Source organism: Lactuca virosa, chromosome 6, assembly GCF_052849685.1.
Source record: "Lactuca virosa cultivar CGN04683 chromosome 6, Lactuca_virosa_CGN04683_v6, whole genome shotgun sequence".
Lineage (NCBI taxonomy): Eukaryota > Viridiplantae > Streptophyta > Magnoliopsida > Asterales > Asteraceae > Lactuca > Lactuca virosa.
In genome coordinates, this window is record NC_136431.1 from 21,014,328 (window position 1) to 21,037,196 (window position 22,869).

Genomic DNA, 22,869 nt, shown 5'->3' on the forward strand with positions numbered 1-22,869 from the left:
ACGGCTCTGCTTTGTTTGTCTCAAAACTCTTTACTCTTGTGAAAAATTTTGCAAATTTTATTTTGAAAATCTCTCAATTCCTCAGTTTGAGTTCAGATACGCTCGAAGATGTATCCGAATCCCTCAAACCAAGGCTCTGATACCAACTTGTAACACCCAAATTTTCAAAACAATTTTTCACATTTTATAAAACACATTTTCATTCATAATCATTATAAAAACACCATTATATCACATAGTCAATCATGACATCATATCCCAAGATCATAATAAAAATCTCCCCGTGTGTGTACTGATCAAGCCGGCGCCTTCCCGCGATCCTCGCTGGTACCTGAGACACATAACACAACACTGTAAGCATAAATGCTTAGTGAGTTCCCCAAAATACCACATGTAACACATATTAGCCACTCGAGGCTATAACTCTGATGACCCTCTGGTCAAGGTGTCTCTGTGGGACCCTCCAGTCCCATAACTCTGTGGGCCCTCTAGCCCTAACTCTATGGGCCCTCTGGCCCTAACACTGTGGACCCTCTGGCCCTAACTCTGTGGACCTTCCGGTCCTAACTCTGAAAACTCTGTAACATACATAACATATAACACATAGAAATCACATCATGCAAAAGCATACAACATACTCTGTCTCATAGCTCTAATTACCACTCTAGGTAAAGTATAGTGAGAAGACTCACCTCGGGTAACTCGGTAAAGCTCGAACTCTGTAAAATCAGGTCTAGCCTCCGCCTAATCATGTAAAATAAATACTCTCAATCAATACATCTCTCAAGGCTAGACTATTCCTCCTCTTAGTACTCTCAGAAGGGTAAAAGACCATTTTACCCCTCTCATAACTCAAAGGCCCCACTATAGACCAAACCCTAAAAGTCAACCAAAAGTCAACCCTCCGGGTTACGCTGCGCGTACCAGATGTGTACGCTGGGCGTACCCGGCAGTCTCTCAGAATCGGGGAACGCCACCCCGTACGCCGCGCGTATTGGGATTACGCCCGGCGTAAATCCCAGTTTCAGTCCCTTAGCTCTTGAGGTCTTAAACAGTTAAGACTCACGTCCAGCTTTTAGATCTAACCATTTTTAAGCCTCTTAATCCATAAAGTCGATGACTTTAAGCCTTTGCATGGCTGAACAAGTCACTAACACCCAAAATATACCATTTCCTAACACTAGAAAGCCCAATACTCAAGCATGATCTCATATCCACGACCAAGATGGGAACTTTATGGATCTACAACACAAATACCACTGAAATGGGACAGATCTAGGTCCATGGAGCACATTACACTCATAAAGTCTCCACCTTTGGGACTTTTAACCCTAAAATGGTCCATGAAGCAACAAACCAAATGAAAAGGAAAGTTTTGAACTTTATACCTCCAAATGCAGCTCCTTCCTCTGTAGATCTCAGATCCAAACTTGCACTTCAAACTCTAGTCTCCACAAACTCCTCTCCTTCTTCTTCACTAGCACACCAAGGCACTTTTAGCTCCAAAATCACACACACTCACTAAGAACGATGAAAAGTTCTCTCTTAGGGTTTTACTCACTGCTATGGAGGCTGAGAAATGAGCCTTAGCATCCAATATATAGGGCACAAGTCAGAAATTAGGGTTTGCACCTGGACACATTACGCCCAGCATAACCCTGAGTACGCCCAGCGTACTCAGGCGAGTCCGCGTCCAAAATAAGCGCATGAGCACGCGCAACGTACTCTTGAGTACGCCCAGCGTACTCATTTGCTACCAATTCCTCTTAAGGGCTTAACTTGACACTTTGAATAAAAGAAGGGCTAAATAGTTGTACCTGAATTTCGGGATGTTACAATATTTGATACTTACAAAGGTCTAAAACTAAGGACAATGATGCAAAATCTATGGATCTAGCTTTCTTGCACCACAACACCTTGATTCTTCCACCAAATCTCACCAAAGAGGCCAACACTCTCTTAAGAACACACAAAGAGCTAAGGTTTCTTTTTTGGAAGGGTGGAGGCTGAGAGGATGAACAAACCCTAGAAGTTAGTACACTTATATAGGGACCAAAGCTCGAGATTTAAGGTTTAGTGCCCAACCGCCACTACGACGCGGTTAACACCTGACTGTGCGCCTGACTTAAATGACGTGGTGGCGCCGCAATGGGTCTCCATCACCACGCTGCGATCAATCAAAACCCCAAGACTCTAAACTTAAATAAATTAAATGATCAAATATTAATACTTGAAAACGGATGTTATAAAATAAGAACATCTTCTTTATAGTCTTTCTAGCCCATGAGAAAATCTTATTCATGATTACCAGTCCTTCTAATATATTCCTCCGTTCGATGTATGTTGATTTTTTCACATCTACAACTATGACAATCGCTTTTTTGAGACGAGAAGCAAGAGCTTTTGCCATAATGTTATAAAGGCACCCGATGAGATTAATGGGCCTGTAATCACCAAGAGTAAGCAGATTCTCAATTTTAGGAACTAGGGTAATAAACGATGAGTTACTACCTCAGGAAAAGTTAGCAAACATCTTGAAATGCTTAACAAATCGGAGAATTGTTGAACACGACTCTTTGTATGGGAAACAAAAAGACTTTTATTAAGACACTTAAGAAGACCTTACACTTTGTGAGACTACTACATACTTTGCTCTCTTTGAGGCTTTCTTGGATGGTTTGGAGCAAATGAGCTCCACACCTATTTATAGGCCTCTTAGGAAGGTTCTAGATACTAGTATACACTTACTACCTACTAGATAACTCTAGAAATATCTAACATACTCTATATGCTTCCATATGTTTCTAGAATATTCTACCATGTTCTGGAGAGGTCTAGGTTGCTCCAGTGTCTTCTAGAATGATCCATAACCTTCCAGGGTCTTCCATGTCGTTCTAGAGTATTCTAGACTCTTCCGGTATATTCCGGAGTCTTCCATAGTCTTCCATAATGTTCTAGAATCTTCTAGAGCGTTCTAGAACAAGCTAAAGTCTTCTAGATAATATTTGTTCTATTGGGCTAGTGATGATCTTTAACACTCCCCCTCAGCACTAGCCCTCATTCTTCGTACCATGTTAAGCTGACAACGAAAACCTTCACATTTTCCAATACTCAGTCCTTTGGTGAACAAGTCTGCTATTTGGTCATCGGTCTTGATCTGTCGCATCTCAATTTCTTCCATCAAGACTTTCTCTCTGATAAAGTGATAATGCACTTCCACATGCTTTGTTCTAGCATGAAATACTGGATTTTCTGCCAGCCGAATTGCAGATTGGTTATCGCAGTGAAGTGGTACCGCATAGTCAACTTTTTGATGTAAGTCCTCCATTAGGAGTACCAACCATGTACTTTCTTGAGCTGCTACGGCCGCTGCTTTGTACTCCGCTTCTGTGGTTGACAATGATACGGTTGGTTGTCTTTTACTACACCATGATATTGGCCCCGACCCAAGCTTGAACACATACCCAGTGGTTGATCTTCAGGTATCATGGTCTCCTGCATAGTCAGCATCACAATATCCAACCAACTTGCAGTCTTCTCCTTTTTTATACAAGAGACCATAGTCAATTGTACCTTTGACATATCTTAAGATCCGTCGGCCAGCATCCAAATGAGGTTTCTTCGGATTTTGCATGTATCGACTCATAACTCCAACTGCATAAGCAATGTCAGGCCGAGATAAAGTTAGGTAGATAAGACTACCTACTAGTTGTCGATACATCGTTCCATCGTCCAACTCTTTTCCTTCATTAGCACATATCTTGGTATTTGGCTCTATTGGTGTTGATACTGGCTTACACTCCAACATGCCAAACTTTTGAAGTATATCTCTTGTATACTTTTGTTGGCAGAGGAACAACCCTTCCTTTGTACGATCAACTTCTAACCCCAAGAAGTGTTTAAGCTCCCCCAGCTCTTTCATTTGGAATCGCACCGATAGATTTTCTCTTGTTTGATGGATTTCTCTTTCGTCATCCCCGGTGATGATCAAGTCATCCACATAAACCAACACAATTGCCAACTTCCCTTCTTTTTCTTTGACGAACAAGCTTGAGTCTGCATGTGCAACTGAATAACCACTTCGGGTAAGAAATTCAGCAATCTTACCATACCAGGCTCTTGGTGTCTGCTTCAATCCGTAAAGAGCTTTTCTCAGCTTGCACACATGAGTGGGATTAACTGCATCCTCAAATCCCTTTGGTTGGTTCATGTAGATCTCCCGATCTAATTCTCCATGCAGGAAAGCATTCTTCACATCCATCTGCCATAATTTCCAGTCTTTACTAGCTGCAAGAGCTAGCAGCACCCGTACAGTAGTTATCTTCGCCACTGGACTAAATGTTTCATCATAGTCCAATCCATATTGTTGTGAGAACCCTCGAGCCACCAAACGAGCCTTGTATCTTTCAATTGATCCATCTGTGCGTCGCTTTAATTTATAAACCCACTTGCAGGAAATGGGTTTTATATCTCTTGGTCTTGGTACCAGTTCCCACGTTTGATTCTGCTTTAAGGCTGTAACTTCTTCTTCCATTGCCTTCTGCCAAGCTTTATTCTTAATTGCTTCTTCATATGTCTCCGGCTCTTTAACACCGTCTTCTAAAATAGCCGCATTAGCATACTTGGGATTAGGCTTTCGGATTCTTTCCGTCCTTCGAAGTTGTGGAGGCGGCGTCTCCCTTTCACCGGCATTACTTGTTTGAGTTACTTCTTGCTCAATGACATCAGTGTCGCTCGGATCTTCAGGTGTATCAACACTTGACCAAATGTGTGCAGTTTGCTCCCCCATCTTTTGTTTTAAAACTTCTTCAATATTTTCCGAGTCTGGTAATACTTTCTTCTCTAAGGACCACCATGAAGATGCTTCATCGAACACTACATCTCTTGAAGTGTAGCATCTTCCGCTTGTTGGATCACAACACCTCCATCCTTTTCTTTGATTGTCATATCCAACAAATATACACCTGACTGCTTTCTTGTCAAACTTGCTACGTAAATGACTAGGTACAAATACGTAGCAGACACAACCAAATACTCGAAAGTAGCTAACAGTAGGTTTCATGTTCCATAGTGTCTCAAATGGTGAGATGAAACCTAACCTTGGTTGGGGAAGTTTATTGATCACATGGGCAGCAGTTCGCATTGCTTCAGCCCAAAATCTTCCTGGGACATTCTTCGCGTGTAGCATGCTTCGACAAATTTCTGCAAGATGTCGATTCTTTCTCTCAGCTACACCATTTTGTTGAGGTGTGTTGGCACATGTGAATTGATGACGTATACCACATTCTTTTAGATAGCTATTGAATTCTTCCGAGGTGTATTCTCCTCCATTGTCTGAGCGTAGACACCGAATCTTCTTTCTCACTTCTCCTTCGACCGTTGTCTTGAATTCTAGAAACTTTGAGAATGTTTCAGATTTTTCTTTCATGAAGAAAACCCACACATATCTCGAATAATCATCAATGAATGTCACCATGTACCGCATCCCGCTAATTGATGTCTGCTTGACTGGACCGAACACATCCGAGTGAATTAACTCTAGTGGCTTCTTTGCTCTAAAATTTGACTCCTTGTATGGTAATTGATGAGCTTTACCATACTGACATCCAGCACAAACAACATCTGTTTTAACTTCAAGTTGAGGTAAGCCACTGAGCATGGATTTCTCCATTATTACCTTCAACTTGTGATAACCAACATGTCCCAGCCGTGCATGCCATAGATCTGCTGTCTCGTTCTTACGAGTCTTATCTACATAGGCAGACTCTGCGGAGAGAACATAGACGGACTCCACTCTCCGTCCTTCCATTGTTGGATTTTCTGATATTTTAAGATCTCGATAGACCTTCACATCTTGTGGGCCAAACAAGACGTAGTTTCCTGATGATGTTAGTTGCGATACCGATAACAAGTTCTTCTTCATACCTGGCACGTGATAGACATTATGTAGTGACACCATGTCAGATTTATTACCAGGCATGATCGTTGTTTTGCCAATCTGAGCAATTGGAAGTCGTGCATTGTTGGCTGTAAGTACCATGCGACTCCCTTTGTACTCCTTCACGTCTTGTAGTTTGTTCTGATCACCAGTCATGTGATTGGAGCATCCTGAATCAATGATCCAGTCATTCTCATAGTTGATACGCTCTCCCATCATTGCCATGAGCGCCAACTCGTTTTCTTCTATGGCGCATAATGCCTCAGCATCCCATTCATCCTCTATTTCCTTTTTGGAAGTTACGACATTGCTTTCCACAGACTTTTTCTTTGACCAACAATCTTTGGACATGTGGCCCCACTTTCCACAATTGTTGCAGTTGCCTTCGAACCTCCTCCCCTGAGAACTCTTATTGTCGGTCTTTTGAGATCTCCATGGTTGTGAGGTTCCTGGCTGACTCTTCCATTTGTCAGCATTTTTGTATCCTTCTTTAGAAGGTGGCTTGAAATTTCTCCGACTTTTACTTGTGTAGAGTGCTTCTTCTTCACTCTTCAGCGTGATGCCTCCCATTTGCTTAGCCATAGCTTCTTGGCTGGCCAACAAATTCTCAAACTCTACAAGTGATGGTTGAACGGGCCATCCTTGTACAGCAGTAACGAAGCTTCTATATTCCGGCCTCAGTCCATGGATGATGATCCTCTTCATTCGAGCTTCTGTAATGACGGATTGCGGATCTAGTTCAGTAATCTCCCGACATATCGACTTGACCTTGTGGAAATATTGAGCAATCGTCATGTCACGTTGTGAGATTGATAATAGCTCGTTCTCCAAAAGTTGTAGTCTTGTATCATTCTTCTTTGAGAAAAGCGTCACAAACGTGTCCCAAGCTTCTTTCGGTGTGTTCTCGTCCCGAATATGCTCCAACATCTCTTCTTCGATTGTGGTCTTCAAGGCAAACATTGCTTTGCCTGCTTTGATTTTCCATTTGCGTAGAGCGCCATTAACATCTTCCTCCGGAGGCGTGGTTTCGCTTCCGCCAACGACCTCCCATAGATCTTGTCCTTGTAAGTAGGACTTCATACATGTTTCCCATGTTTTGTAGTTGTTGTTGTTGAGTTTCTTGATTCCTCCGACGACTTGGAGATCACCCATCGTGTTGGCAGTACCTCGGTAATACCAAACAAGCTAGTTTCGACACTAAACTTGCAGAGTCACAAACTACTCACGATACAACGAGAATCACTCGTTCTCACTATCAAGAAACCTTGCTCTGATACCAGATTGTTGAACACGACTCTTTGTATGGGAAACAAAAAGACTTTTATTAAGACACTTAAGAAGACCTTACACTTTGTGAGACTACTACACACTTTGCTCTCTTTGAGGCTTTCTTGGATGGTTTGGAGCAAATGAGCTCCACACCTATTTATAGGCCTCTTAGGAAGGTTCTAGATACTAGTATACACTTACTACCTACTAGATAACTCTAGAAATATCTAACATACTCTATATGCTTCCATATGTTTCTAGAATATTCTACCATGTTCTGGAGAGGTCTAGGTTGCTCCAGTGTCTTCTAGAATGATCCATAACCTTCCAGGGTCTTCCATGTCGTTCTAGAGTATTCTAGACTCTTCCGGTATATTCCGGAGTCTTCCATAGTCTTCCATAATGTTCTAGAATCTTCTAGAGCGTTCTAGAACAAGCTAAAGTCTTCTAGATAATATTTGTTCTATTGGGCTAGTGATGATCTTTAACAAGAATGTCATGTTTCTTAATATCCAATTTGTCTTTGAGGAGTTTAAATGTGAAATTGTTTGGGTCCGAGGCTCTATCACAATCGTAACACCATATAATATTTTTGATTTCATCAAGTGAGAAAGAAGAGTCCATAGAAGAACTGAGCCAAGGATAACTTATGAAACATCGAACTGATCAATTTAGAACAATCAGACTGTTTCTCATGGAATTTTGCCTCAAAAAAAAAATCATGAACTTTCATGATTAAATTAGGAATTGAAGACCATACCCTTTTAATGATTAAACAATTAATTCTATTTTTTTCGATTATTATTCTTCAGAATTCCATTTAAGTACCGAGAATTTCCGTCCCCATCAACCACCCATTTGAGCCTTACTTTCTGTTGTAAATCCAGTTTCACAGTACGCTCAATTTCTATGATTTTAAGCTTAATTTCCCTCTTTTCCATGATCTCTGTGGTTGAAAAGGTTTTTTTGCTTCTACCAACAGATCTAAGTCATCCTAGTTTTCAGCTGCATCAATAGACTAGATTCCCTTTTAGATTTAGTCAGTCTCCATCTTTTTATAGAATTTTTTATTAAGTTTAGTCGACATGTAATAACTTAATTATTTTTAATAATATATTTTATTTTTGTATAACATGTGTAGTTTGTAAATGAAATGTAAAAAGTGAAGCCTATTAGAGATAACAAACACATCAATAAATGGGCAATTAATAAATTCAATGCCAACAAGAAAATGGGAAATAGTTGTAATGCAAATTAATGAGATTGTTTTGGCTGCGAATGCTTAGCTTGTTCCTATCATTACCAACTCAACATAGACGAAATGGCTTATAGCAGCCACCAGTATTATACTGTGTTCTTTGGTATAAATGGTTGAAAGTTTTAAGTTTTTTTGGGGACAGTAATGTAATTTAAAGATGTTTTGTTTGACAACCAGATTTTGGTATTTTATAACTTTTAGTTCTTAATAAAAAAAATTCAATTTTAACAAACAAGTTTTGCAAAAAACGGTCTAATTAAATTGAAAAATAATTGTGTCGCTTAAAAAAAGACCAACCCAACATTGTCCGAAAAATTAAATCATTCTAAAAAAGCAAATTACAAATGAAAGAAAACATTTTATATCAATTTTTATGATATATATTATACTTTTGAAATTATCTTTAAATATTGTATATAATAAGTTTATAAACATTAGTTTTGAACTACATCCCAAAAATATGCTTTACCTTATAAAAAAACCAAAAAATACAGGAATAATATCCAATATATGATAATATACTATGATGGGATATGATGCTCAAAGAATAGCATTAAGTAAAAAGAATTCAATGCAACTCTTGAGTCTTGAAGATACATATATATGGTTGTGACATTAAGTACACTCACAGGTAACTAAATAATTAATGTTAAAATAGATAATAAATAATAAATTCAAACAAAAGGAAAATGATATAAATTCCTTACGAAGTTTCTAGGGTTGATCTATATAGTCCTTAAAGTATTTGTGTTGTTTTATGAGGGCATAAGGTGAGCTATGAACCCTTTAACCTGGAACTACGGGTAACTCATTTAATAAATTGATAAAATTCAGTAAATTATATCTCTTATGCACGTGTAACTCATTTAATAAATTGGTAAATTCAGTAAATTATATCTCTTATGCACGTATAACTCATTTAATAAATTGATAAAATTCAGTACATTATATCTCTTGTGTATGTGTCCCTCCCTCCCTCCCCCCCTCTCTCTCTCTCTCACACACACACTCACTCACTCACACACACATAGTTTGCACCACAGTTACTTTTCTTGATAAAAAACTCCTTCAACCTCGTTGGAAAATTTATTCCCCTCACCGATATTTTTCTGGGAGTCCAAAGTTAATTGATGTTGATCAGAACCATGCTTCATCCCTTTCCATTGTGAAGTCTTCCACTGAGGATCCTCCTTCTAAGCATGTCACTTTGATGTTGACTGGTCAAATACTAATGCATCAAGTGTTGACCCTCTCGTTTATCTTGATTTACAAGGCCTTTGTGATCCTATATCAGGCCATTTGGATTCAAATATTTTTTACCCTTTGCATTCTCAGATGCATTTGGAATTTGGATCTTCATACTATTGGAATAATTCGGAATATCCAATTGTTAGAGTTATTTGTTTTTTATTTTTCCTAGCTTTATCATTTCCTGCAATTTAGAGATAAAATCAATTAGTTAGTTTGTTTTTTTCTTGTATATACTGGATCTTTGTTTGATGTTTACCGTGATGGGTTTTTGAATTCAATAAAAGTCCCAACAGAAAGTTGGACAAAAATACCCCTCCATTGTTTTTCTTGATCTCTGTTTTCCCCTGTTCTTCTTTCTTGCAGCTTGACTCAAGCCGTTCATAAATTACACATACCTGGGTAACCCTACAATTGATATCTCTAAAGGAAAAAATGGTCCATGATTTATATGGTAATTGACCATATGTGCAGGTCAACAGGACGCAATTTCACATGAGACATGAATTGCATTGCTATTATCTTGATGAAAATGTTATGTGGTTCCCTCATGTTGAAGACTAAGTTAAGAGTTTTGCCAAGGAAGAACAAGAACTATGCAACAACAATGGCTATTCATTGGCATCTGGGAATGAAGTGAACTCTAGGAATGATGTGAACTCGAAAATGAACTGGGTATGGGTATTGATTGTGATATTGCTTTGTTCTTATTTTATTGTTGTTGGAATGAAGAACACGAGGATTTGGAAATCATATAACGACTTCATTAGCGTCTCGATGGTTAATTGATGAAAATATTTATGGGTTCTTTCAATGGTTCTTGAAAGAAGACGGACTTTCAAATTCTATTGACTGGTTTTGTTTGGTTTTGAGTTTCGATTCGATGGAAGATGAAGATGTGTCAAAGTTATTTTATGTTGATGAACCTGATTTGAGGAGACGATGAACATATCGAAATTGATTTTGAAGGGAGAAGAGATCAATATTGGTTATTGTGGTTGGTTTGAATCAAATGGGGTCATTGATGGAGAAGTCGTTCAAGGAAGTGGGCCAAAAGAATTGTCTGCGTGGCAAGGTGTGACCGGCTTACCCCTTCAAAACTTCAAAAAGGATGTAATCGACCCGACAAAAATGAGTTCGTTCCCTCATAAAACAACAAAAATACTTTAAGGATTAAATGGATCAACCCTAGAAACTTCGTAGGGCATTTGTGTCAATTTCCCTTCAAACAAATACCAAAATGGTACTTCATTTATAAATATTAACTCATAATGAACATCGACATCACACATTTTCCATACGGTGATATTGTATAAACATTTGAGTAACCGCTAGCTACGCACACTTCGCCTTTGCGTAATAAATACACTAAATGGAATATAACAGGGAAAAAAAAGACTAAAAACTTGGGGAAATCATGCATAATTAAGTATATATATATACTTATGTTACTAGTATATATCCATCTTCATGATTTTTGATGGAGTTGATATCTTTTATTTACCCTTTTAATTTTGAAGTCATCCAAATCTCTTCGAGTTCTCTAGCGAAAGCTTCTTGACGTCCCACAACAATGGTGATATGATCTTTCTTTTCTACAACATTAACATTAGCACGAGGGACTTTGGTCTTAACATTGCTGCTGCACTCCACGGGAATGAGCTCGTCATCTTCACCATGGAAAATATGAACGCTGCAACTCAACCTGTTCTGAACCGTATCTAAATACCCTTCGATCTTGCCAGCAGTCCCACATATGATGTTGTGAAGCGTATGCCATGCGGCATTATGTGTATGACAACAGAAACCTTTTATCAAGTAGGTTTTAATCCTGTATTAATCATACATCACATGACATTCATTATCTGTCGTAATGACTTATGAGTTATGACATATTAATTAATATAGCCACTATAGTTGTTTATGACGAAATTAAAATTGAAGGGGCCACGTAATAACGATTTCATCAATGAATGGCCTCACTTGGTGAGCGTGACATGTGTATCAGTGTATATATTTGCAACTTGCTTCAATATTATAAAGGACGATTTAACCAGTATAGACTAGTCTCCATCTTGATAATCATGACACCGTGCTTCTCAAAATCGCAACACGTTGATTTTGAGTATCATTACCCGAAAATACATACATTTTGAACTCAAAACACTAAAAAGGATTGGGTTATAATCCGGTTTAAGACCCGATAATAACAATCATGGATTGAGTTCATAAATTTAAAATTCGGTGCATTAATTGGGTTGTGAACTGATCACTACGACATCGACTAGGTCAAATAAAAATATTAAGTGCGAAGATTTTTATTTCTAAACATTTTAGATTTGATCCTGAAATAAATATATCATTTTTTAAAAAAAATATCTAATATCCACCGTAATAATTATTATATCGCCGTTTTTATAGGTTGGAAAAAAACGGTTACCTATTTCGGGTGATGAGTTTGGTGAGAAATTCCCAGATTCGGTGGTTCTTGCAGATAAGCAAACAAATCGTTCGGCTAACATGTTCATACCAACAAGCTAACGACGCTCCAAACGCTATCAATGGCCACACCCGCCGTGGCGCCACCTTCCTCATCATATACTGTGTCGCTTGTTCCCCTTTTGGCGTCGGAAAATATGGCTGTGAATTCAACCCATTCAATTATTTAATATATTTCGAAAATGCTATAAGTGGTTTACTACAGATTAATGCTTACTGGTGCGAGCAGAGTGAGGGACTTGACGGAGTTGGGGTATTTCACGGCGAGTGCTAGAGCTAGAATGCAACCAAGAGAATGAGCCACGATGTGAAAAGATTTGACCTTGTGTGCTTGGAGTACCGATCTTTCGATCATGTCTAAATGCTCTTTGATCGTGTAGAGTGAGTCGTGGGGCTTTGGACTTCGTCCGAAACCCAGTAGATCTATTGCGAATAAACGATATGCTGATTTTGTAGATTTGGAGAAGTTCGGGAATAATGTCTCTGTCCAGAAAGCCGACGATGATATGAAACCATGAATAAATAAAACATCATCCCCTACATTATCTGTGATCATGAAAGAATATGAGTACATGAACTTAACTATATAAAAAAATGGAGGAAATTAAAACTTAAAAGGATATAGGTATGGATACAAACCTTTAGGTCCATCGGTGTGGACAAAAAGAGTGTCCTTACAAGCGTTCGACCATGAGTTGCAGGTGTCGCAATCGCAGTCGGACCACCGAGGAATGGGGTGAGACTTATGACCACCGATTTTCTCTTGAAGCATTTCGACAATGGTATTGTTCACCGTGAAAGTCGACGACGACCGAACGGTGGATTTATTGATGGAGGCGACCATGGTAGTTGCGTCATTGATTTTCCGGCGTTTAAGCTCCTTGACGGTGGTTTTGGACACCTCTGCAACCAACGACGGCCGGGTATAGAGGGTGTCGGAGATCTCTTCTAGTTGTATCTTGGTGGATGTTAGACTAACAATCTTCTTTGACTGACCTTTCTCAGACACCAAAATTCGGCCAGTTCCATTCATGGCTTCTTTCGGTGAAGAACAGTAACAGGGTTTCCATTCGGCCTCGATGAAGAAATCAATGACTTTATAAACGAAACAAAGTACCAAGTCAAGAACGTCAAGAATGGAGAAGATAACAAAACTCAAAACATCGTTAATCAACTTCCCGATTATCGCCAGAGTTCTTCTGATCATCACGCTCATTTTGCCACCGAAAACAAGAGCTGCCTCCCACATTCGATGGAGTATAGTACTTACGTTGATAATCAACACTACAAGACCCGACCCGACCCTTTTGCAACCCAACCCATGCACCACCTTATTCAAGACTCTTTAGTTTTGGAGGGGAAGAGTGATGAGTTTGCTACTTGTATTAAAGGGGTTTTGTGTGGACAGGTACTAACAGGTAAGAGATAAATGCATTCATTAAAACAGTTTGCTGGAGGAAAATAAAATATAAAGATTTTAGCAACATTTTTAAACAAAGGGTTGGTGGTGGTTGAACCTCCAATTTAGCACCTCCCAAGAAACCATTTGGCCCTCTTAAGATCCATCTGTGAGGTTATAAATGTAACTTCAACCATTGTTGAACCTGCACACCATGACTAGGTCTCTACACCTAGAAAAACTTTCCATTTTTGTCAATGATATACACTCATTGTTAAACAACTAAAAAGTAAAAACCCGTAGGCATTAATTTAAGGGTAGTAACAAATTAATAATGGTCATTAGTAATATATATGCTTGTTTCTGATTCTTTTCACCAAACTGCACAAACATTTTGACTACGAAGTACACAAGGAAATGTAGGTATATTGAATGCGATATTGGTTTGACGTTTGATCGTAGGTGGATAATTGCATCAATGGCATGATTCAAGATTAATATTGAAGTAAACATTACGCAAAACTGCCATCGGTGGTAGTACAATAAATGTGGGTAGCCACATTTTCAAACCAAAGAGTTACGAATCTTGTGAATTTAATGCTCCATGACCCATGTCTCTTTATATATGGTTCATCATTAACGAACACGAACTAGTTTCGGATTTAAAGATAAATATAGTTTTATTATTGCTTTTCTATTTTGATGATTCATATTGCTTGCAAGTGAATTCTTGCATGAAACTACAATTAATATTCTCCTTCATTTGGAAAAATAAACATTTTATTCTTGTTACTTTGTATTGTACAAGAGTTAATTTGTATACAAATTCATTCAAAACTGCATTAAGCGTGCATGGTTATTTGCATTATACATATTATATATACACACGAAACTTATGAAGATGAAAAAGAACTACAAATGTTTGGAATTAAAAGGTTGATATATTTTACAAGTTTATTTTTTCTAAAGGATTTAGCATTCTAGCTTAAAACCCTATGAACTAAATTTCTAAGAAGGTATTTATTTTGTCATTTAGTTTTCACTTAATTAAACACACACACACACACACACACACACACACACACACACACACATATATATATATATATATATATATATATATATATATATATATATATATATATATATATATATATATAGAGAGAGAGAGAGAGAGAGAGAGAGAGAGAGAGAGACAGAGAGAGCTAGGTTTAAGTGTTCTAACTAATTATTGTGTGGATGTATGGTTGATTGCGGACCAATCAAAATTAAAAAAAAATAAATAATCAAACAATTAAATGAGGGTAATTTAGTAATTTGATAAATTATTTCTACAAATACACTCCTATAATTATGGTAATTACTTTGACCTAACTTTCTCACTTTTTAAAACACTCAACAACTCATTGTATTCTATCTCATTCAAAATTACCGATTACCGATGATCCTCCCTAACCTTAGCTCCAAAACAGATAAAATATACCACGACAACTTGAAGTGCGAGACAGAGCGAACGCCCGCCATCGCCATTCCCCTCACATCTCCCTCTTCTCCGTCTCCCCAAAATACCAGGTTAAATCCATTCTCCTCACGACAAGTCGGCGCACGCTTGTACGATCGAGAAAAGGCATAAAAATCCTCTGGGATTTGTTGCATAACTCGAAAGGAGAGGAATGTCAGTGGTTTGGTCGGAAATGCATGGTGGGAGCGGCGGTTTCAAGATTTTCGGTGAGTGCTTCATCATCTTCGGTGACTCTTCATCTCCTTCAGCTTATATCGTCGCCGAAGCTGCTTTTGTTGTCGCTGTCTTCCCCTTCTTCCACCTAGCCGGAGACGCCTTCAACATCCTTCTCATCTCTTATTAGTTCCTTCTATCTTCTATTCAGATCTACCGTCCCTTTTCCCCTTTAACCCTAACCACATTCGCTCCCGATCAAACCCCAATTCTCCATCTGTTTCTCAAATTTCAGTATTTTATGCGGGATCTTATAATCTATCAGGTCCAAGTTTCCAATTTTGGATGCAATTTCAGCGTTGATTTTCAAAAATCCGGTGACAGCAATGGGGATTTCCGGTTTCGGGGTGACGATAATAGGAGTAGTTCTTTACAGTGAGGCAAGGAAAAGATCTAAAGTCACAGTTCACAGTTCACTGACAGCCAAAAAGAAAATTTACTGATGCACATTCACTACTAGAAAACAAGGTATCAGCGGCGGACAATTCCGTCGCTAATCCGTCGCTGAAGGCCATCAGCGACGGAATTTGGTAGTCGAAAAAACTCTTGTCGCTAATTATCAGCGACAGATTAGTGATGGATTCAGTGACAGATTGGCGATGGATTAGCGATGCCACAAATTGCTCAAGGAACATCCGGATTCCGTCGCTAATCTGCCGCTGATGTCTGTCGTTAATCCGTCGCTGATGAGTTATTTAGCTACGGAATAACCTTTCGATAAAGCTTAGATAACTAGTGGATTCCATCGTCTTTCTGTCTCTGATTGTTATATCATTAGTTTTGATGTTCTAATCTATAACCATAATTTACAAAATAAACATAATATATATTATAAATTAAAACAACATTCAACTACTAAATTAAATATTAATGTTTGACTAGGAAAATGAAGATTAATATTCGATTTCAAAGTATTGATACCAAATCACATTCAAAGTATTGAAACTACATCACAAAAATCAAATGTCAAAGTCTAAATCGATTTCAAAGTATTGAAACCAAATTACAAAAATGAAGTGTGAAAGTCTAATTAGTTGGGTAGGTTACTTCCTCGGGTAAATCAAGTGTGAATGTCGTTATAATATTGACAATTTCTTGTTTTTTGGCCTCAATTTTTGACGTTCCGCCCTAAGCTCATCATTTATCTCCTAACAAATACAACCAACAATAACCTACAAAGAAAACAATTTGTAAGAACGTACTTTCAATAACCTCATCCTTCATCCTTTAAAACTAAATTCATTTTAAAATGTAAACAAACCATTAATTGGTAATATAGCATTATAACTTATAAGAGACCTTACCCTAGTTTTCCATCTCGGGTGAATGATTTGGAGTTTATACCCGATGTATGATCCAACTTCCAGCTTTCATTCTGGAAAAAAATATATACAAGATAATAAGAAAATAAACCATTAACTCATTAAGATAAAGACTCGGTTGTTTGTAAAATGTTTTACATAAGTTTTAAATTTGTTTTCTTATTAGAGCATTGCACTTTGAGAGTAGAGTGATATAAATGGGTAGCATTTCAAAGTATAATGTTTGTTTTGTATTTCTATTTATATGTGGGATTATGTGTGTATGTATTGATCTAATAAAATCAATAATTGAATGTATGTTGCTATAAATGAATAAAGAGTAAAGAAGCTACCAGTTATAACATTTCTGCCACCTGCACATATTTTGCGATAAACATAAAAATAATTAACTTAATTCTAAAGAGGGTAATCTGGATATATTCATTAACCATGAGTAGCACAACCATAGTACTTGCTCTCAAGCACTTCAATATTTATAAAATTAAATGCAAATGTTACGTGATTAAGCCTTCTTTCTTTATTTATGACCCTAAACTAACCAGACTTCAATCAACCCAAAAAAATGGTAAAGAATAAACTTACTTAGTGGCAGAGCAAGAATATAAGTTCACGAAATTGGTAATTAACGTAATATTACATGAAAACCTCACTTTTAGTAAAATATTGAATCCACATATAATTTTTTATGATTAATAAATATAGAACCGAGGAAAAACTTGAGTTAATGATGCTTACTTTGTGATTGATGCAAAGAAAAACATAAAGTTGTCATTGAAAAAAGCAAAGTTGTGAAATTTGTGATATATAATAAGATGAACAAATAAAAGGTAAAAAAAGATGATTTCTCATTGAAAATGAAGGGAGAGTTATGAACTTTGTGATATAAACAAAGAAGGGTAAAAACGTAGAGCACCACATTTCAAAAAAGAAATTTAAATGTGTAAAAGTTACCATGTACTAAAGATCTTGTTTCCATGTGTCATCATTTAAAGATCATAATAAACATTCTAGACTTTTACTTGCTACATGACAACCCAAGAAACATCATATCTGAAAATTGGAATCATAAGCTCGTAATCACTCTTTCTCACACTATCAAAACATAATAATCATTTAAGCACAACTAATCCCTATAAGTATCGAGTACATAGAACCATACCAGAAAAACACGTTTCCTAATCAAACTATTAGAATGTGAGCCCTGGATCTGCAAAAATGGACCAATACATGAAGCGATTTTTAACCCAAAAGAACACACAATTATCATTAACGAAAGAAAAGATGTCGTTCCAAAAAAAACTAAAGAAAAGAATCCATTGAATCAAACACATATTAATCGAATAGATTAAGTCACACACTTAGAAAATTAGAGTGAATAAGTGTTATCGGTCGGCCAGAAGGGGCCGTCGTGGGTTTTGGCTAGGGTTTCTGCCTTTGGAATCGAGTTGGGAAAAACAAGAAGACGCCTATCTTTGGAATCGAGCTACACCTGTTACTTATATGGCTTTATGTTTTTTGGAGTTTGGAATCAAGCAAGGTATTGAGTCGATTTGGGAGGATAAATTAGGATGTCGATTTAGGAGGGAGGATTGGGTGGGAACGAAATAAGTAGGAGGGAAATAAAAAGTCTAATGAAATAAATGGGAGGGAAATGAAAAATCAGCGACGGATTTTTACCTAGTGATTATCTAGGGTTTTCTTCCGTCTCAGATTCTGTCGCTAATCCCTTTTTAATCCCTCGCTAAATAGATACAGTTTTGGGTATTAAAATACATATAGCTTCTGTCACTAATCCCTTGCAAATCCGTCGCTAATTAGCTAGGGATTTTTTTCCGTCGTTGATTCTGTCGCTGATACCTGTTTTTCTAGTAGTGATTCTTTTCCTCTTGCTGTCATTTGATCATTGATGCCTATTTAATTTAATTTCTTTCTCAAATTAATTGAAGGCAAAGAACATCACACGATTAGATTGTATAGTACTTCATATTACTGTATACCATTCATTTCCAGAACATTCCCCTGTTTCTGTTTGTACCTTTTTACACATTATCAACAACATGAAGTTAGAATACGAATTTCCTGAATTGAAAGATTCTTGAAATGATATTATTTTCCTCTTTATAGCTATATGTATGTAGAAATTAATTACCTACTCGATTTAGTTGAACATGGATATGTGGTTATGCTATAGAGACTATTGAGTGTGTTCCAATTCATCTTTACCTTTAATATGAGAATAGAATAATACTATCCCTCTGAATGTTTGGAGATATGTGTATTGTGGTCCGATGACACAATGGGATCGAATAAAAGAAAGGATAAAATGTGGTTAGGGATACGTGTGAAGTATGTGAAATAAGTTGTTTATTTTTTTTTATTTTTTGTTTCTTTTTCATTGTTGGTTGCTATTGTTGTATGTGGCAGATTATTCGTGTCCTTTGACAGTGAAGGAAGTGAAGAACAAAGCTCCATTTGAAGTTATTGTTAAAAGATAATATGTACAAATGGACTCTTCGAGTTTATCAAGGAAAAGAAGGACCTCAATTTGTTGCTATCTTAAGGTACTCTCTCTTTTTTTCCAATTGTAGTAACTTCTTATGGTTTTCTTTTTTTGTAATAAGCAATTGCAAGATCCATGTCAGGGAAACTCAACGAGTTGAGTTTATATGTCAGGGAAACTCAACGAGTTGGGAGGCGCCAACTCGTCGTGTTGAGTTTATATGGATGCGCATTTTTTTCAAGACCTACTCGACTAGTTGGAAGGCCCCAACTCGACGAGTTGGTGACTAATTATGAAACCCTAATTTTTAGGGTGTTGTACCCTATTTAAGGACCTTATACTCTTTGAGTGGCCTCCTTATCTGCCCCTCTGTCCAGAAAACCCTAGCCTTGAGTATTCTCTTCCATTTTTTAGTGTGTGTGAGCTTAAAGAGTGTCTCTTTGGTGTCTTCTTGAAGAAGCTTGAAGTTGGTGGTGCTTAGCTAAAGGGAGAAGCTTTAGATCCGGAAATTTCTCTGTTGTGGCAGCCATATTGAGGTATAAAGTTGATACATTGATTATTTATTTGCTAGATCTCTTCATTTGAGAGTTTATTGCCACTATTAGCTTATTTTGGGATCATTCTTGGTTTTGAGCATGTCGTGAAGCTATAACTTCAGATCTGGACATCTCATGGCCTATTTGGACTTAAAGTTGTCAGCTTTATCAAGTCTTGGCCCTCTTTCATGCTCTAAGTCCCTTAATAAGATTTGTTTAAGTGTTTTAGTCTCTTGATGCCATGCATGGACGTAAAGTTAGCAACTTTACGTGGTATTTCAACCATAGGGGACCAGATCTATAGTTTGGGGCATTAGATTCGCTTGGGAAGTGACTGAATGTGGTAAGACTAGGAAAACTCGACGAGTTGCCTTGCCAACTTGGCAAGTTGGCTCGGGGTTTCCTGATTTTTTGGTGCTGTAGGAACTCGACGAGTTGATAGATGCACTCGACGAGTTGGGTCAACTTGGACTGTTGACCTTGACTGTTGACTTTGACTTTGGCCATGATTGACCAAGTTTGACTGTGAGGGTACTTTGGGTATTTCGGGATTTTGATGGAGTAAGTCATATGATGGTTGTAGGCAGTTGAGTTATGAGCTGTGTTTTGGATGTTGGATCTTGTCAGCCAGTGCTACTTGTGAGGTGAGTCTTCTCACCACACTCATGGGTCGAAGGCACCAAGGCTGGCCCATTAATTGTTATGATATGTTTTGTTTTGAATGTGAAAAGATATGTTATTTGATTTATGTATGGGTCTATGTGAAGACCATGGGGGGAGCCCATGGCATGAGGATATAAGACCATGGGGGTAGCCCATGACATTCCATTGAAAGACCATGGAGGGAGTCCATGTCAATTTGTATGTATATGTACGAGCATGAAATTATGTGATTATATGACTTGTGTGGTTGGGAAACTCACTAAGCTTGTGCTTACAGTTTATTTGAATGTTTTAGGTACTTCTATTGATAAGGGCAAGGACCCGACTTAATGACGAGGCATGCATTCTCCAGTGTTTCACAATTAGCTCTTTGTACTCCAAATTTCAGAATAACATGGATATGTAATGGGATCTTTGTATTTTCTATGGTTGATGTTGTGAAATTAAAAGTTTAAAATTTTTATGAAAATTGGGCTGTTACAGACTTACAGTTCGGGTTGTGGATTGGTTTTCAACAAAACCGAATTATTATTTTGGATTTCGGGTTAGTTTGATTTTTGTTTGTGTTGTGTATTTGTGGATTTATGGTTGTGCTATTTTCAAACATAAACAATTATTGGAGTTTGTAAATTCTATGTAATTATCTGAATGATTGTTAAGGGTTTTTTTGGAAATTTAAAATCGATCAACCCAGGTTCAACATGTTTATTAAATATGTTGGTTTGGGAAAACAATAAACATGGTTAACCTGATTTCAACAAATTACTAAAATTTTTAGGTTATGTTGAAAATTTTTAATGTGTTTAATTAAAAATGTTATCCCGATTATGACCCAACATAACCTATTAACACCAATAGGTATATTTCGGTAGTCGTGCCTCCACATGAAGTAAAACAACTATTACACACAAAAAAGGCCTTTGATATGTGAAAACACAATCATCTTTAAATTTTGAACTTAGATTGAAAATTTAAAATCCATTATCGATCAAATCGACCGAACACATTACTTGAGTCAAAAAAATAGATCAAATGCATATGATTTATCATGAAAGAAAAATAATGAAAAAAATAATAAATCTTAGGAGAACAGAAAAACAAATTGCTAAATGAAGTAATTTTGTCCAGCATTACCCTTACCATATAAAGTATTTATCATAATCTCCAACTCCTCGAGACCTCTTTGTGTTGTCACGAGCTGTGTAATTACTTACAAGTTAAAAGTTCGGTTCCACTTAATCGTTTACCATTTCAAAAAAAAAAAGTTCAGTCCAATTTAAACTAGGTTAAATTACACTTTTGGTCTTCACATAATTGCTTTTTCTAATTTTAGGCACCTAAGTTTTCTCTTGTAATTTGGTCTTTATGGAGGTTTGTTTAATGTTATTGCCTATTGGTCCATTTTAAATAATGATTTTTGGTTTGGTTTTTCAAATTTTGTTACAAAAAGTAAATTATTTTACATGAAAAACAAGGACCAAAAATAATTATAAATAAAATTGAAATAATGATCAAAATTACAGAAAAAAATCTTTTTAGGATCAAAATTCAAGAAATCGGCCATACACAAGGACCAATGGTGCAACTTAATTATGTTGGATCTTGGTTGTGACAATTATAAACAACAATGGTGCAACTTAATTATGTTGGATCTTGGTTGTGACAATTATAAACAACAAAAAGTAACATAAACAATAATAAATCATTTAACAATATTGAATAGTAGATAATGAAACTAGTTTTTTTTTTTTTTTTTTTTTTTTTTTGTACGGTTGTAGCCCAAAACCGCATCATTAAACACCAAAAAAGTCATTTTCAAATTAATAAATCGTAGAACCGCACTATTTAATAATTTGTTGGTGCGGTTATATAAAAAGCACATTAGAAAAAAACATTTATTGGTGCGTTTAGATCTAGGCCACATCATTAAAGATTGAGTTCCTTTATCATATTTTGGTTCCCAGGCGAAGCTCTCCAAACTTTCATTCCCTGTGCGATGCCTTACTCTTCCCCTATATATTTCCTTAATCTAATTTCATTTGGCCACACTAACCATAATATCTTCGACTACTGCCGCCCTCACCAACATCCTTGAGTCCTGTCACCTGGGTCCGCATCATCGTCGATTCCGGCTGCCACAACCTCCATCATATTTGATTTCGGTCGACCCTACTCCCATCGTTGCCGATTCATAACTTCAGGTCAACAACGTGATGAATCTGAATTCTCTTTGAAGTGTCGACCTCCACTATAATCATCTTTGTCCATCGCGATCAACCCATCATCAAGACTGTCGGGTATGTTTCTGATATTCTGATTTATAATTTTGATTCATAAAATTTCTTAATCTATGTGTCTAATACTCTGATTTCTTAAGTTATGGTGTGGAAGAAAGAAGAGGTTGGACAAAGAAGCTTGTGACGTTCAAAGGAGAGCACATATGTTTGCAGGGGAAGATATAAAGGTGGATAAAAACCAAAAAAAAAAAAAAAAGGAAACACC

The 22,869-nt window shown here is 37.0% G+C and overlaps 1 protein-coding gene across 1 annotated transcript; it reads right to left on the reverse strand.

Annotated features, from left to right (window-relative positions):
• Positions 1-10,936: 10,936 nt before the first annotated feature.
• LOC145120243 (putative lysophospholipase BODYGUARD 1) lies at positions 10,937-13,687 on the reverse strand. Its single transcript, XM_079056060.1, has 4 exons — positions 12,852-13,687; positions 12,430-12,758; positions 12,154-12,353; positions 10,937-11,544 (listed from the first exon to the last, which is right to left on the reverse strand). Exons 1-4 carry the CDS (start codon positions 13,459-13,461, stop codon positions 11,214-11,216), a joined length of 1,470 nt encoding a protein of 489 aa, XP_078912186.1. The 5' UTR covers positions 13,462-13,687; the 3' UTR covers positions 10,937-11,213.
• Positions 13,688-22,869: the final 9,182 nt, after the last annotated feature.

Coding starts and splice junctions, on each gene's coding strand:
- LOC145120243 (XM_079056060.1), bottom strand. CDS start 13,461: ATGTGGGAGGCAGCTCTTGTTTTCGGTGGCAAAATGAGCGTGATGATC. Junction 12,759..12,851: donor CCACACCGATGGACCTAAAG/GTTTGTATCCAT, acceptor TCATGATCACAG/ATAATGTAGGGGATGATGTT. Junction 11,545..12,153: donor AAACTCATCACCCGAAATAG/GTAACCGTTTTT, acceptor TGATTAATACAG/GATTAAAACCTACTTGATAA.